The sequence below is a fragment of the Cebus imitator genome, unplaced genomic scaffold (assembly GCF_001604975.1).
Source record: "Cebus imitator isolate Cc_AM_T3 unplaced genomic scaffold, Cebus_imitator-1.0 Scaffold79, whole genome shotgun sequence".
Classification (NCBI taxonomy): Eukaryota; Metazoa; Chordata; class Mammalia; order Primates; family Cebidae; genus Cebus; species Cebus imitator.
Window position 1 is genome coordinate 2,516,772 of NW_016107394.1, and position 14,823 is coordinate 2,531,594.

The 14,823-nt window shown below is 56.6% G+C and overlaps 1 protein-coding gene across 3 annotated transcripts in view; it reads right to left on the bottom strand.

Annotated features, from left to right (window-relative positions):
- Positions 1 to 14,823, bottom strand: part of PDE2A (phosphodiesterase 2A) — a 100,184-nt gene that overhangs the window by 65,552 nt on the left and 19,809 nt on the right. For 2 of the 3 annotated variants that reach the window (XM_017533095.2, XM_017533097.2), the window contains exon 2: positions 2,222 to 2,303. In XM_017533095.2, coding sequence (XP_017388584.1) covers positions 2,222 to 2,303 — 82 coding nt within the window. Of the gene's footprint in view, positions 1 to 2,221; positions 2,415 to 14,823 lie in introns of those variants that run through there. The other variant, XM_017533096.2, reaches the window with a different exon arrangement.

Consider the following 14,823-nt stretch of genomic DNA (forward strand, 5'->3'; position numbering starts at 1 on the left):
CCCGCCCCTCCTCAGCACGCACACACAGCTCACGGGGAGAAAAGATCACATAACCCGCACCTCACTCTGAAAAGTCACACAGCTCACACAGCCTCACTTCGCACCACACTCACACCCGGTCTCCCACCACACACCTCACACACCTCTCACCTCCCCAACCACAGGCATATGCGTCCAATTAAATTCAACACACACGCCACCTAGACACGGAGACACACGCAGACACAACCTGCATTGATAATGTGCACATCTAATGTCACACGTTTGTGGCACACACAGTCCCTCAGCCAGCTCTGCTGGCCCACTGCCTCCTCCCACCCCACCCCACTCCCATATGCACGTGTACACGCATGGGCACACACCCACATAAACACACACACAATCTCACATACTTGTCAACTGGCTCCTCGCCTCAGACCCCTCAGCCCTCGCTTCACCCTTTCCTGTCCAGAATTGCAGGAGCAGCCACCACACAGACACATGACGCTCAAACACCAACACTCAGGTCCCAATATCTATATTCCCCAAGCAATCCCAGGATGTGCCACAGTGACTCTAAGCCAGCCACCCAGGCTCCAAACACATTGGCACACACAGCACCCCCTGCCCCAACTCATCTCTGACAAGACAACCAATGGAAGCCATCAGGCCGTTGCAGTGGCCCTTCCTGGCCACACAACAGCCAGCTACATACACAAGCACATATACAACCCCATAGGCAAGTTGCTCCTGCAACAACTCCGCTGTACAATGACGGCCATACAGCCATAGACACACAAGTTCCCCACACACAACAGCTATATACCCAGCTACCACTCCACAGCCACAACACTGCCTCCCCAGCCACACACAGCACGAAATGCCATAGACTCACAATCCTCACACTTCCCTTCATCTCCCCACAAATAATCCCACTCGCGATGATACATTCATACATGGCACAACACACATGACACACAAGACACACCCAACACATGCAACCCAGGCCGTGCTACACACGCAGAGGAACACACACAAACACATACACTCTAGATCCATCCAGCCTGGACACATCCCACCGCAGGTGACTGACGCCAGTTTGCAGTCTACGCTTCCCCATCCCAAGCCCCAGCCGCCCCCGTCAAGGCTGGGGCAGCAAGGATGAGGGGCTTTATAAGTTACAAAAGCCAGTGCCCACCATGTCATCCCCCCACCGCCTCAGATCCCTGGGCACCACCTGAGGGCAGCACACTCCACATTCAGGCCTTTCCACCTGAGCCCACACCATGCCATGCCTGAGAACATGGGGTGCAGGGGAGGTCCCAGGAACACTAGCCCTGCTCGCTGAGCCTGCCCCCTCCTCACGGCTAAGCAGAGGTAGATTTAAGAGGAAGGGGTGACTACAGAAAGAGACCCCAAAGCAAAGATAGAGACCTAAAGAAAATGGGAGAGCGACTAAGACAGACCAAGAGAGGTGGGCACATGGGGCAAGAGACCAAATTAGAGAGAGAGCCCAGAAACACTTGAAGAGAACCCAGAGGAGAAGCCCAAAGGATAAAGCGGGACTGCTGCACCCAGAGAGAAACCAGAGGAGGGCCCCACAAGGGTAAAGACTCCGAGATCTCCAACGCAGGAGCGAGGGCAGGGATCGGGCAGTGGGTCCTGCAGAGGAGGCCAGTGAAGCCCCGATGGAAGGAGGGTTTGGATTCTGGGGTCCAGTCCAGGCTGAGGACTGAAGTCCAGATGTTTGGGTGGGAATCTGAGCGGGTGTCCAGTTGAGGTTGTGGAATGGAGGTTCAGTACTTGGGGTGAGGTTGGCTCTGAGGTGGGGTCCCGGAGGACAGCTGGGGGTTCAGGTGTTCTGGGTGTGCCGGGAGTCCTACATAAATAATGAAGGTTCCAAGTCTTGGGCAGGGTTCCCCACTAATCTAAGGAAAGGGAGTTCGAGGCTTGGGCAGGGCTCTCAGTGTGCACTGTGGTCCCATCGTGGACTGGAAGCTCAGTGCTTGGGGTGGAGCCCCGGATCCAAATGGAGTTCGGAGTCTGGGGTGACGTTTGGACTGAGAGCCAGGGCATCAAGGGCTCTTGGTCTGCGCTACCGTCCCAGCACTGGAGTAGAATTCGGAACTAGGGGAGGGGTCTCCTCCCTGAGAAAGGTTCGGGGAGCTCGGGGGCGGGTGGACCCGGCCCGGCGCTCGCCGGACACCCCGTTCTCCTGGTGCCCAGCGCGGGGCCCCCCTACCTGCAGGCTGTCGGCGCATGGCTGCGGCTGCGGCGGCGGCGGCGGCGGCTCGTCCGGCTTGAGGAAGACCTGCTGGCCCCGCCTGAGGAATTGGACAACAGCGATGAGGATGTGGTGCAGCACCAGGACCATGCTCGCAGCCGCCCGCCCGCCCGCCGGCCCGGCCGCTGCGCTCGGTCAGCGCGTCCGCGACAGCTTCGCCGCGAGTGTCCGCCCCAGCCCCGCCTATGTCCCCCGCCACCACGGACCGCACCTCCCGGCCCGTCGGATCCTCCGACCCCACCGGACCCCCCCGCCACCGTCACCCCGCTTCTCCCTCCGCCATGGGTTCCCTCGGCCCTTCCAGCTGGCCTGCTGCTGGGACCCCGCCGGGAAGCCGGCTCTCAGCCTGCGCTCCCTGGCCCTCGCCCAGTCGCCACTTCTCTCGCATCTCAGGGCCCCCACCCTGTCTGATCGCACCCTGTCTTCCCGCCACCTCTTTGGGTCCCCGGCCCGGCCAGAGCCCCAGGCGGAGACCGGCGCAGTGGGGTGGGGTGGGGAGGGCAGGAGAAGGGGAAGCGGGGCAGGGGCCGCAGACATCGCAGGAGCCTCGGGCTTGCTCCTCTCCCTGGACCCAGGAGGCAGGGGGAAGTGGGGAGAATGTTGGAGGTCGCTCCGAGACGGACAGGCCCCCGGAGCAGTCGCCAATCTGCAAGGGAGACACGTGTGCACAGACACGGAGCGCACACACAGCAGCCGCTCCTCACTGGGCCCCCAGGCCTGGGCGGGCAGGTCTGCGTCGGCGTCCCCGGAGCCGGAGAGGGTGCAGGCCCCAGGGCCACACGGTCCGCAGTTCCGCGGTGGGACCCGCGCGCTGTGAGCGCGTTTCTCCGCAGAGCGGCTTCTGGTTCAGGCGCCTGCGGAAGCGGCGACGCTCCTGCGCCCCCTGCCGTCCCATCGCGGCAGCGCAGTCCGGCCTCAGTCGCTGGCTACCCGGAGGGGCCGCGCGGGGGTTCAGCAGGTAACCGGGGTCAGCTCCCTGCCAGGACCGACCCGGTTAACCTCCGCTTGTCATGAAAGCGGCTGGGGCGGCGGGACGGCTCTGGACTGTAGGGTGTGCTTGGGTCTCGTTAGGCCTTTGCCAGCGACTTGCTGCCTGACCTTGGTCCATCCCCTCCCCCCACTCCTGGGCCTCAGTGTTCTCATCTCCCTCACAGGACCGCCAGAAGGATCAAACCCGGGAATGGCGAGAAGGCAGAGTCCCCCGTCAGAGCTCACTGGGACCTGACCTGAATGTGCCCCCCGCCCATGCACTGCCCGCCCCTCTCTCTGTAGCTTTCCTCACTAACTCTTGAAGAGTGACTCAGTGAGCCCCCAGCCTCCCAGCCTCCCAGCCTCCCTACCTCAGTTGGGTGATTCACTGGGGCCCTTTCTCCCTGGGGAGCGATTTCCTCAATGTTGAGTCACTGTGCCCAGTCCTGGACACAGTCCAGGCAGCTGGCGCATAGCCTTGGCAGAGCCCAGCCACCCCACCAGCTCAGGGGGCGGCCCTGCATGCCAGCATTTCTACAACCTTTCTTTCTGAGGCACTCTCTGGCATGCTCTCCCCAACTCATCCTCAGTGGCTCCCTACCACCAGCACAATATAGCCGGGGCCCTCAGCCTGGCGGGCCAGAGCCGCTACAGCTGAACCCTCACTTGTTCTCCAGCTCCAACTCCCCTCCCACCATTCCTTACATTTCTACTTCTTGCTCTTCTCACATCAGTGACTGACTCACTCTCACCTCCAGGCCTCTGCCCATGCCGCCCCGCCCCCAATATCCTCCCAGATCCTCTCCTCCTGCCTGTCATTTAGGGGTCATTTGAAGGCCCACCTCCTCTGGGAGGGCTTCCCTGGTTACTACCTTATCCCTCTGGGTAGACCTTTTTTGTGTCTTTCCTGGGAGTCACATCAGGGCACTTAGAGGTGTGCAGTAAGTGATCTGGGCCAAGTCAACATATTTTATCAACTCTTCAAAACAGGGGCAATTCTTCCTATTTATTAGCACTGTAGAGAAGATTACCTGGGCTAAGATGTGTACAGGTTCTGGCCCCACAGGGCCCCCCTTCCTATTTTTGACCTCAGTTTTCTCTTCCGTAAAAGGGGATGACCCATGTAAGGGCTGCGGGAAGGACTAGGTCTGAGCCTGAGCTCAGTGCATAAGTCTCTTGGTAAATTCTGAGCATGGGTCACTGCCTCAGTCCTGGGCTCTGGACAAGCCTGGGTGGGACACAGGAGCCCGGGAGGTACGTGTTACAGCCACTGGCCAGAGTTACTTGTTCTTCAGGGAAGGCCACCTCAGACCATGGTCAACAGCCACCCCTGGCCCGGCACCACCATCGTCCCTTGGGCTCCCAATTCCAGGCACTCACCTCTTGAGAAGTTATTTCTTAAGTCTTACTTGAATCTCTCAAACTCTAGCTCAATGACTGGGGTCGCTGGTGCATGCTCTATGCATCCCTCAACTCAGAGTCTTTCTGTGTCAACCTTTCAGATTCAAGCATTCTTCAGAGAGCTTGAGTCCTAAGTATGCCTAGACTTGCTGTGGGATTCTGAGCAGGCCACAGTGCCTCTCTGGGCCTCCATGTCCCCCTCTGTGAAGTGTTATTACACTAGAGTCAGTAAAAAAGCGCACTGCTTTCTCTCAGTGCTTGGTAGAATGCAGAGACCTTTCACAAACACCCTCTCAAACAATCCCTGAAATTCCCCAGCCAGGGCCCTCCCCGAGGGGCAACCAGGGCTCGTTGAGTTGGCACATTTAGAGGCCTTGCCGAGCTCTTACAGCTAGGAGCGACTCCTGCTCCTAGGACTCCTCCACCCACACATAAATCCCTGCCTCACTCCAGCTCCACGTTCTGTGATCCTGTGCTGGGTTCTCACCCTGACTCATGTGAGAATCGCCTGGGAGCATTTTAAATGCTGACTTCTGGAACCCCCCTCCCAGATATTTGCAAATATCCCCAGGTGATTCTAATTTGCTGCCAGGTCAGAGAACCCTAGGTAGATGCATCTCCTCCCGGACTGACCTCTGTCCCATGGAGGTGAGGGCCAGGGCAGGCCCCTACGGGCCAAGTGTGTACATCTGGAGCTGAGAGGCTTTCACCTGTATTGAGCACACACTGTGTGCCTCATGTTTCATCTTCTCAACAATGATATAAGGTGGGATCTATTATTAGTCACATTTCACAGATAAGGAAAACTGAGGCACAAAAAGACTAAGTAACTTGCCCATGGTCACACAGCTAGCAGATAGTCAAAATTCAAACCCAGGCCACCTCGCTCCAGACTGTGCCTTAAATACATTCCTTGGTTCTTGAGCAAAGGCAAGTAAGGAAATCAGATTTCCCAGCTCTTTTGTTCCCAAGAATGCAGTGACTGAGGGTCCTACTATCCCAGTGTCTGTACCCTCTGCCATCTCAGACACCAGGAAGCCCGGCCCCAGCCCCAGCTTTCCTCCCAACTCCAGCTCAGGAATGCCTAGCCCAGCCCCTCTAGTCAACTCTTTTCGTCTCCCCACCTTAGAGGCCTCTTGGCCTGGAAAAGGTGACTCAGCTGTCAGCCTGGGTCCTGGACCCACTCAGCCTCAGGCCCTGTCCAAGCACCAGCCCTGCCTTGTTCCTAAGAAAAATGACACCTCTCATTGGTGGGACCTTGTGCTGCCAACACGTTTCCTCACCCAGGCCCCATCCAACAGCCTCAGGAGGCACAGCGTTAGCCCCATTTTATAAATAGGGAAACTGAGGCTCAGAGAAATGTAGATGCTACCCTGAGATGGCACAGCTGGTTACTACAGGAATGTGGACCCAGGCCTCTAGACTCCAAACCCAGTGCTCTCTGCACCAAGGACGAGTAGCTACTATGTAACCCAGGCTCCTCTAGGGCAGGTTCACTCTGACGGTGTTCACCCTCTGCTCATAATCTTCACTGTGCTCCGCATGGCCTCCAAGGCAACATCCAAAGTCAGTTCAACATGCAAGGCTCATCCCCAGTGACTTTTTCCTGCTGCTTCTCCTGCCACTTCCCATCTAGCCACGCCTGACTCAGCTGTACCCCGAACTTGTGGCTTTTTTTTTTTTCCTTTTTGTTTTTTTGAGATTGAGTTTCACTCTTGTTGCCCAGGCTGGAGTGCAATGGCCCACCATAACCTCTGCCTCCTGGGTTCAAGTGATTCTCCTCTCTCAGCCTCCCGGGTAGCTGGGATTACAGGCATGCACCACCATGCCCGGCTAAGTTTGTATTTTTTTAGTAGAGATTGGGTTTCTCCATGTTGATTAGACTGGTCTTGAACTCCTGACCCCAGGTGATCCGCCTGCCTTGGCCTCCCAAAGTGCTGGAATTACAGGCATGCACCACCGTGCTTGGCCGAACCTCTGGCTTTTCTTCCACCTCCTTGCCTTTCCCCAACCTGTTGCCCTCCTATTTTTAATACCCTTCCAAAGGCACATCTGCCTGCCAATATCATACTTTTGTTCATTCATTCATGCCATAAATATTTACTGAGAATGTACTCCATGCCAAGTATTGAGGGTAAAGAAATTTAAAAGTCAGATCTTTCAAGACACAGGAAGAAAACCCCCATCCAAACAGAAGTAGCTCCCACCGGTATCTCCCCAGTCTACTCTGCCCTCTTCCTTCTTCCCATATCCCCAGCCCTCCCTCAAGAGTAGGGACTGTCTGATTCTTCCCTGAGTCCCCATGGTTGAGCCAGGCTGCAAGCCCTGTGATGCCCAGTGAGCTCTGGTAAAGAAGCACCGTCTCTCCGTCTCCCACACTTGGTCCTGACAGACCCTCCAAAGACTGTAAGTCTTTTCCTAACCCCCACAACCACGTTTCCTGTTTCCACTGGCCTGTCTGCTGCCTGACATGCATCTATCCTATTGCCATAGACCATGGTTAGACCACCCTGGAAGCTCAGGTTCAAACTTGAGCCCTTCCCTGACATGCTGGGTGACCTCAGGCAAGGCTTTGACCCTCTCTGGCCTCAGACTTCTCAGCAGGTGTGGAGGTTGGCCTGCTTCTCTTTGAGTACCCAGGAAGCTGAGGTGGAGGGAAGCAGTATCCAGGCAGGCCTCGCTGGGCAGAAGGGACCTCTCTGAGCAGATGGACCTACACAGGCACCAGGCCCAAAGATATGGGCAAGGGCTAGATCCAGGTATCGGAGACCCCTCAGGAGAAGCTGTGTGTGACTTGCTCTCTCTGTGACCTGGGCTAGAGCACATGGATTAAAAGAGGGCCCCACTTTCAAGGGCTCTGTGAAGGGACAATCCAAGATGCTTCCTGCAAGAAGCTGACATCTCTGTGGGTTCTGCCTCCATCCAGACCCTGTCCTCAACACTTCAGCCCTGGAGTGGGCACGGGTATTCACCTGGGCAGGGGTGAGCCACCCTTAGGCCACTCTGTGTTGTGTGTGCATGTGTGTAAGGCTGCACACAGGCTTGCAAGCATGATGTGTGTGAGGGTGGGAGAGGGCGTGAATACAGGTTTCTATCCTTGTGAGGGTGTGTGATACTGCCGTGGTATAGCTGACGTTATATGTGTGCACACAGATATGTCTGTGTGTCTATAGGAGTTGGCACATGTGTGTACGCAGATAAGCATGTGTCTGTGTGCAGATGCGAGTGTCTATGCACATCTGCAGGTATATGTGTACAGTTTTGTGCATACACAAGTGTCCAGGAATAGCATGAGTATGCTTTCACGTGTGAATGTGTGTGCAAGTATGTGACGTGTATATGCTCAAATTCCCACCTGCCAGAGGTGCTGCCCACGGCCAGCAGTCCAGATCCAGCTCTGTGTGTCCTCTGGCTATGGTTCCAGGTGTGGCTATAGCCCTCACAGGGAAAGGATGTGGCCACAGGTGCTGGGGACAATGTGGATTTCAGCTCCTGCTGGACAAGGCCTGTTCCCAGAGCCCTGGCAGCAGCTCTGGTCAGGAAGGGCACAGGCTGAGTGAACTCAGGCCCAGGGGATGAGTGGCGATGGGGTGGGTCAGCCACAGGTCTCATCCATTTTCATGTGGTTTGCATGCATGTTTGTCTTGTCTGTAGTAGATGGCTGGCCCCATGACCCTCAGGGGAAGGGAACTCATAGGATTCTAGTCCAGGACTAGTGTAAGACTGGCCGGCTCACGGGGGCTGAAGTCCAGGGAGTACAAGCCCCAGCATACCCTAGGCCTTAGCCTCTGCTCCCCCTCATCCACAAACCTCAAGATCCTTCCTTTTAACAGGCTGCCCTGGGCTACACAATCATACACACATACACCCCTATGCACAACTGAAGTCTTTGCACAGATACACGTCCATGTTCCTATCACTTCTACACCCCAGTCCTATGCACACACACACATCCTCAGGCACATGCTCACACAGTTCCTACACAGGCACAGGTGGCCACGCCTGCTTCTGTGCCTCCTCCCGGGACCATTGTGCCTCTTTCTTGATGCCCACAATGGCTGGAGTCATTTCTTCCACACCCAAGTCTGACTCTGCCTCACCCTCACCCATATGGCTTCCCATTGCCCGCAGGACAATTGGAGTCCTGGTTCTGGCCTTCAAGGCCTTCCAGGTCCTTAAGCCTGGGCAAAGCCTCCTCTCATGATGCGCCCACAATCCGCCTTCCGGCCACACTCCCCACCGCTCACCAACACTTCTCATCATGGTCTGGAGGAGCTCAACCTTCCCACCATGCTGTCAGCTCTGTTTTGCTCACTGCTGTTTCACCCCAGCAAATAGAACAAGTCTTGACCCAGAAGAATTGCTCAAAAAGACATCTACAGACTGCAGGAGTCAGTGGTGGAACTGCCTCCCAGCCAGGTCTGCCCCATTTTGTAGGACTTGCCCAGATGTATTTGTGTCCCTCTGTGCCTCCCCCATCAGACTGGGGCTCTTCTGTGCAGAGACTGAGTCGGATTCAGCTCCACATGTCCATGTCCAGCATAGGCTGGGCACAGAGCACAGGAGTTGGGGGTGGATCAGAGGCAGTGCCTAGGGTGCCACAACCCCCTCTATGGGGCCCATTGGTGTCTGAAATGTGGGGCTGGTGGGGCCACCTGGGCCAATCACACAAAACACGATTGTCACAAGGAAGTGGCCTCTGCACTGCTTCCTCCACCCCATCTGAACCCCTTTCTGGAGTCACTCTAGCCATTCAGCCCCTGTCCGGCTTGCACACTTCCAGGGACAGGAAGCTCACTTTCTTACCAGCTGGCTCCTTCCCATGTAGGATGGCTCTGCCTGACACTGACTCCTCCCATAGCGCCATCCTGTCAACCCCTCCTCGTCCTGAGCCACAGATTCCCATGGAAACCAGAAAGGAAGATGAGCAATAGGAGAGGCAGATGCCAGCCTTCTCAGCAGCTCTAACCTGTCCAGCTTTGGGTGGAGGTGGGAAAAGGAGCTCTTGCTTCTCAGCCTACGCCAGGGACAGAGAGTTCCCCTAACCCCACCCACCACTCTCAGAAACCTGCAGCAGCACAGAGACAGCCCTGAGAAACTTTTTTTTTCTTTTGAGATGGAATCTCACTCTGTCGCTCAGGCTGGAGTGCAGTGGCGCAATCTCGGCTCACTGCAACCTCCACCTCCCAGGTTCAAGCAATTCTCCCGCCTCAGCCTCCCAAGTAACTGGGATTACAGGTACCTGCCGTTATACCCGGCTAATTTTTGTATTTTTTGGTAGAGACGGAGTTTCACCATGTTGGCAGGCTGTTCTCAAACTGCTGAACTCAAGGGATCTACCTGCCTTGGCCTCCCAAAGTGCTGGGATTACAGGCGTGAGCCACTACGCCCGGCCAACCCCAAGAAACTCTTCAGCAACCTCCACTGAGCCACATCCCCTTGCTGAGCCCCCGTCCTGCTCTCTGAGTCTCCACCCTCTCGAAAAGTCTCCCACCCACAGAGCCCTTGCCTCCTTCCTAAGCCCCAGCCCAGCACTAAATCCCCAGCCCTTCACTGATCCCACACCCCTCACTGAGCCCCACACTCTCTCTCATCCCCCGTGCCCCAACTCACCGTGGATAAAGGTTCCAGTCCCTCCCCAATCTCCTCTCCTCAGTGGCAGCTCCTGCCATCCAGTCTGCAGGACCTGGAGGGGCTGCTCTGACTCCAGCCCTAGGGGTGCCATGGAGATGCCTCCTCCTGTCCCTAGTAGCAGGCTGGGTGGGGGACGAAGGAGGCAAGTTGGTCCTCTGCCAAAGGCAGCCACCCAGAGCCCTGCCCTGCACCACCAGACAGCTGCAGCCCTGAGGCTGCCTGGCTTTCCTCCACCTGCTATTCCTGGGCTGGCTCCATTCCAGGGGTGCCTCAGGCTAGAGTCAGTCACTGACCACAGTCCCCACTACACACACACACACACACACACACACACACACACACACACACACACGCTGCTAAGAGCTGAGCCCATCAGAGATACCAAGGCAAGAAAGTCTAAGCAACAGGGACCAAGGCCTCATGCTAACTCAGAAACCATCACACAGGGAGGCCCCAGTCTATGGCTTCAAGGCTCCAAGAACTCCCAGATCTTCATGTTCTTAGAAAATCAAAGGCTCTATTATAACACCCCATCATTCAAAGAGTCTGTGCTTCTTACATTCTATGAATACGAGAACCTGAAGTCTTGAGAACGCAGAAGCCCAAGATTCTAACATTCTATTGTCCTGACTGCCTGAGACGCCCAACTGCAGGACTCCAGGACTCCAGCACCCGGTTTCTATGCCCCTGGGAGCCTAATGGTCAGTGGGCTTGAGTCTCTGTGATGCCAGGTAAAGGGGAGGGCAGCAGTAAGCACCTGTGCCTGCCTGCAGTGGGGGATACCAAGGACAAGGATTGGGGGAGCCCAAGGAAATGAACACCCACTCCCAGGCAGTGTCAAGGGAGTGATGGGTGTCCTGGAAGGGGGACGCAGGGAGGGGCCAGGGTCTGGGTGGGTGACTCAGTCTAAGCCCCCCCCACTCTCCAGCTGTACAACCTTAGAGCCTCCTGGAGCCCCTGCTTTCTCACATCTAAACTGGGGATCAACTGGCCTTCCTTGGAAGGTAGCTGTGAATACATGAGAAGAGACTCAAAAGTACTTAACAGAGAGCTTGGCACTCCTGAAAAGAATGTTGCTTGTTGTCCTCACGCCCCAGCAGGCCTCAGCATCCTCTGGCAATGCCAGTGCCCATGGCTTGGGTATACAGATGTTTAACCCTTTCCTGGCCACCCCAGTGACATGAGACTCTGTCCTCAGTGCCCTCCCCACCAAGTCTACCTCATTTCTTCTCCTCCCTCCCCACCTTCTCTGGTGGCCTGAAGTCCTTGGTGCAGAAGACAGGCCTGAAAGGGAGGAAGAGCTGGGACCTCCCACTTCTGAGCCTCAGTTTCTTCATCTCTACAATGACAGAGTGAGGCCTCAATGGACACTTGGTGGCCCCAGGATTCAGGCTGTGTGGCCATGGCAGTCTTGGTGGGCAGGCCTGGCAGGAAGAGGAACCAGTGGAAGCCCCTCTCCCGGGGCTGAGTGACAGGGCAGAAGTAGGGAGCAGCATGAGAATAGGCAAGAGGGCCCCAGTGTGGCTCCCTACCCAGCAGCCCCAAATGCTAGAGGAGAAAGTAATCAAGCCCATCCCTTTCCACCTGGCAAGAATATACCTCCCAGAAGACAGTCCCTTTTCCATGTGCCCCTCAGCCTGCCTGTTTTGTTTTGTTTTGTTTTTGAGATGGGGTCTCATTATGTTGCCTAGGCTGATCTGGAACTCCAGGGCTCAAGGGATCCTCCTGCCTCAGTCTCCCTAGTAGCTGGAATTACAGGTGCATGACATGGCACCCAGCTTAGCCTGGCTGCTTTTGGCAGAACCATTTCCAGATATGGCCCCTGGTCCTCCCTAAATACTCCTGCATATGTGAGGTGCGTGCCAGCCTCCACTTGCTTGCTTACACCATTCCACAGGCCTGGAGAACCCTCCTCCTCCTCTCTGCCAATTAAATCTTAAACAACTTTAAAGGGAAGATAGGGGAATGGCCACTGATGACCGTCTTCTAAATGCCAGATCTATTCTCTCATTTAATCCTCATGTTATCCCAGTTTTGCAGTTGATGAAACTGAGGCCCTGGTACCTGAGATCATTTGTCTAAAGTCATACAGCTAGAAATGGTAGAACAGCAATTTCAACAGAGCCCCTTCCAGCTCCCAAGCTCATGCCTCTTGCAGCAAGCTGACTGGGGGGGAAAGAGCCCAGGGCTTCCCCCAGCTCCTTCCTTGCCTTCAGGGCCATACTTGAGCAACTCCTCCCACCCCAGCAGTCTCCTCAGCTCCAGAAGGCAGAGACCACGGTCCCCTCCTCTCTTGCCTCCTCAAGTTGGAGGCAGCCTAGAGTCTGGCCATGCTTCCTGATTGATCAAAAGGCGCTCGCTTGATTGGCAAAGGCTCCCGTGGTGGGACTGGGAGATGTGGCATTCTGTTTCTAGGCACCCGTCGCTATGGAAGCCAGGTGCTGCCAGCCCAAGGCCTAGCAACAAGGCACAGTGCAGGGTGGAGGCCATTGCTGGGGGCTTCTGAGGCAGCCAGCAAGAGAGAGGGAGGGCGGACTCCGTCTGTTCTCTGGGCTAGCGGGCTGGACCTGCTGCCTGGCTGGACTCTTGAGGGGAAGAAGGAAGCAGAGAGGTCAAGACCAGTCAGGCCCTGAGAGACAGAGGCCCAGAGATAAGGGCAGAGAGAAGCATACTGAGAAAAACAAAGGGAGTTCAGAGACACTGAAAGGCAGAGACACCATCATACAGCAAGAGATTCAAGAAGGAGGAAGAAGACAAGAGCTGGCCAGAGTTGCGGAGACTGCTTAGACCAGAGGCAGGGAGGGCCTGATTCCCAGTGAGGCCCCACTCCCGACTCCCAGGGAGAGAGAGGGTGTGCCAGGGAGTGGGGGAGAGCCGCAGGGGAGTGACAGAGATGGATGGAGGCATGACAGGAGGAGATAAGCCTGAGGGCGGAGGCAATACAGGGATCGTGATAAAGGAAGAGAGGAGAGGGCCGCAGAGGGACAGGCGGGCAACGCAGACGCCGAGACAGAGCAGACGGCACTGGAGCAAACCGGCAGCAATGCCAGGTCAAGGGCACCGAGACCACCAGAGTCCTGAGCTGGCCCAATCCTGGGCCCTTCCCCCTTAGTCTGCCCATCAGTGGCTTGGGTATCTCCCTGCAGCCTGGCCTCTCCCCTAGAACACAGAATCATCTGGGCACAGAACCTCAGAAGAGAGACTCTGGAGGTCAGAGGTCACATGTTTCTCTTATCCCCAAGGGGACAGGTCTTGCCCAAGATGAAACAATGAGGCAGTGTCTGAAATAGCAGGGAGTCAGGGCTTGGGAATCCCAGTCCAGAGATCCTTGCCCACCCCCACCCCAAGTGACACCACTCCTAGTTGCCCAGGGGAGCTCAGTTAGTGCAGAGAGGCACATTTGTCCCCACACCAGAGTGAACGAGGAGCTGAGAGAGCCTAAGACGGGACACCTTGATGGGGGGCAGAGCTCGAACCCTGGGATGTTTACTTCCCTCTTCCTCGACAGCAGGCCCTGTGTGGGGCCCTGGGGACCCACCAGTGACCGGTGGACCACGGCTGCCCACCCAGCGCTAGGACCAGGGGAGGCAAGTGCTGGAGAACCCAGAGCAGCCTCGCTGCTCGGTTTCAGGGAAGTGGCAGATGCTTGACAGGCAACATCTCATTTAACCCTCACCAGAGCCTGTCATGGATGAGAGGGCTGAGGAAAGCGATTTGCCCTAACCTCCACCAGCCAACAGGTGTCTGAACCAGGGCTCAAGCCCAGTTCTCTTGAGGCCAGTGCAGGTGGGAGAGCCTGGGGAGGAAGAAGCCAAGAAGCAAGGTGACCAGGCCTGCTCAGGAGCCCCTCCCAGAGAGTGTGGGGTCCCAGGGGAGGGTCCCCAGCCCTCCTCCAGCCACCACTGCTCCCAGCACCAGACACCTCCTCTCCCCTCGTCAGCACGCTCTCCTCTGCCCCAAGCCACCTGTCCCTGGGATTGCTAACCCTGTTAGCTGCACCTGCCAGCCAGCCTGGGAGCTCCTGTGCCCTCAGAGGCACCCTGCTGCTCTTGGTTTCTCCAGACTCTTACAGGAGGAACGAGATAGGATTAATTCAGCACCCACTATGTGCCCCTTTACATTTCTTATCTCATCATATTGTCTGTCGAGGTCTCCAAAGGCTCTGAGGGGGCTTGTCTCACCTCCCCACAGTTCCAGCCCCTGGTCCCCCTACCCACCCATCCCCAACCACCACAGGGTGACTCTCGCAGCACCCACCCAAGATCTGCCTCTGGGGCAAGGTGAGACAGTAGCAGCAGGCACACAGGCGCCTGGGAACTGGGAGTTTGATTCTCAGCCTCTATAGTGCCCAGGGTGGGGACAGTGGGGGAATCAGTGGGAGGTGTGAGGCTGGCAGGAAGAAGACAGGAGCAGGGGAAGGGAGCCAGGGGAAGGCGGGCAGCTGCACACCAGCTTTGCCCTACACAAATCCTGTACACACTCTGAAACTGCACTGCTGCCCAGAACATCGACCCACGGTGCCACACTCCCCTGGGCCCCAGTTCCTGGAAGGAGGT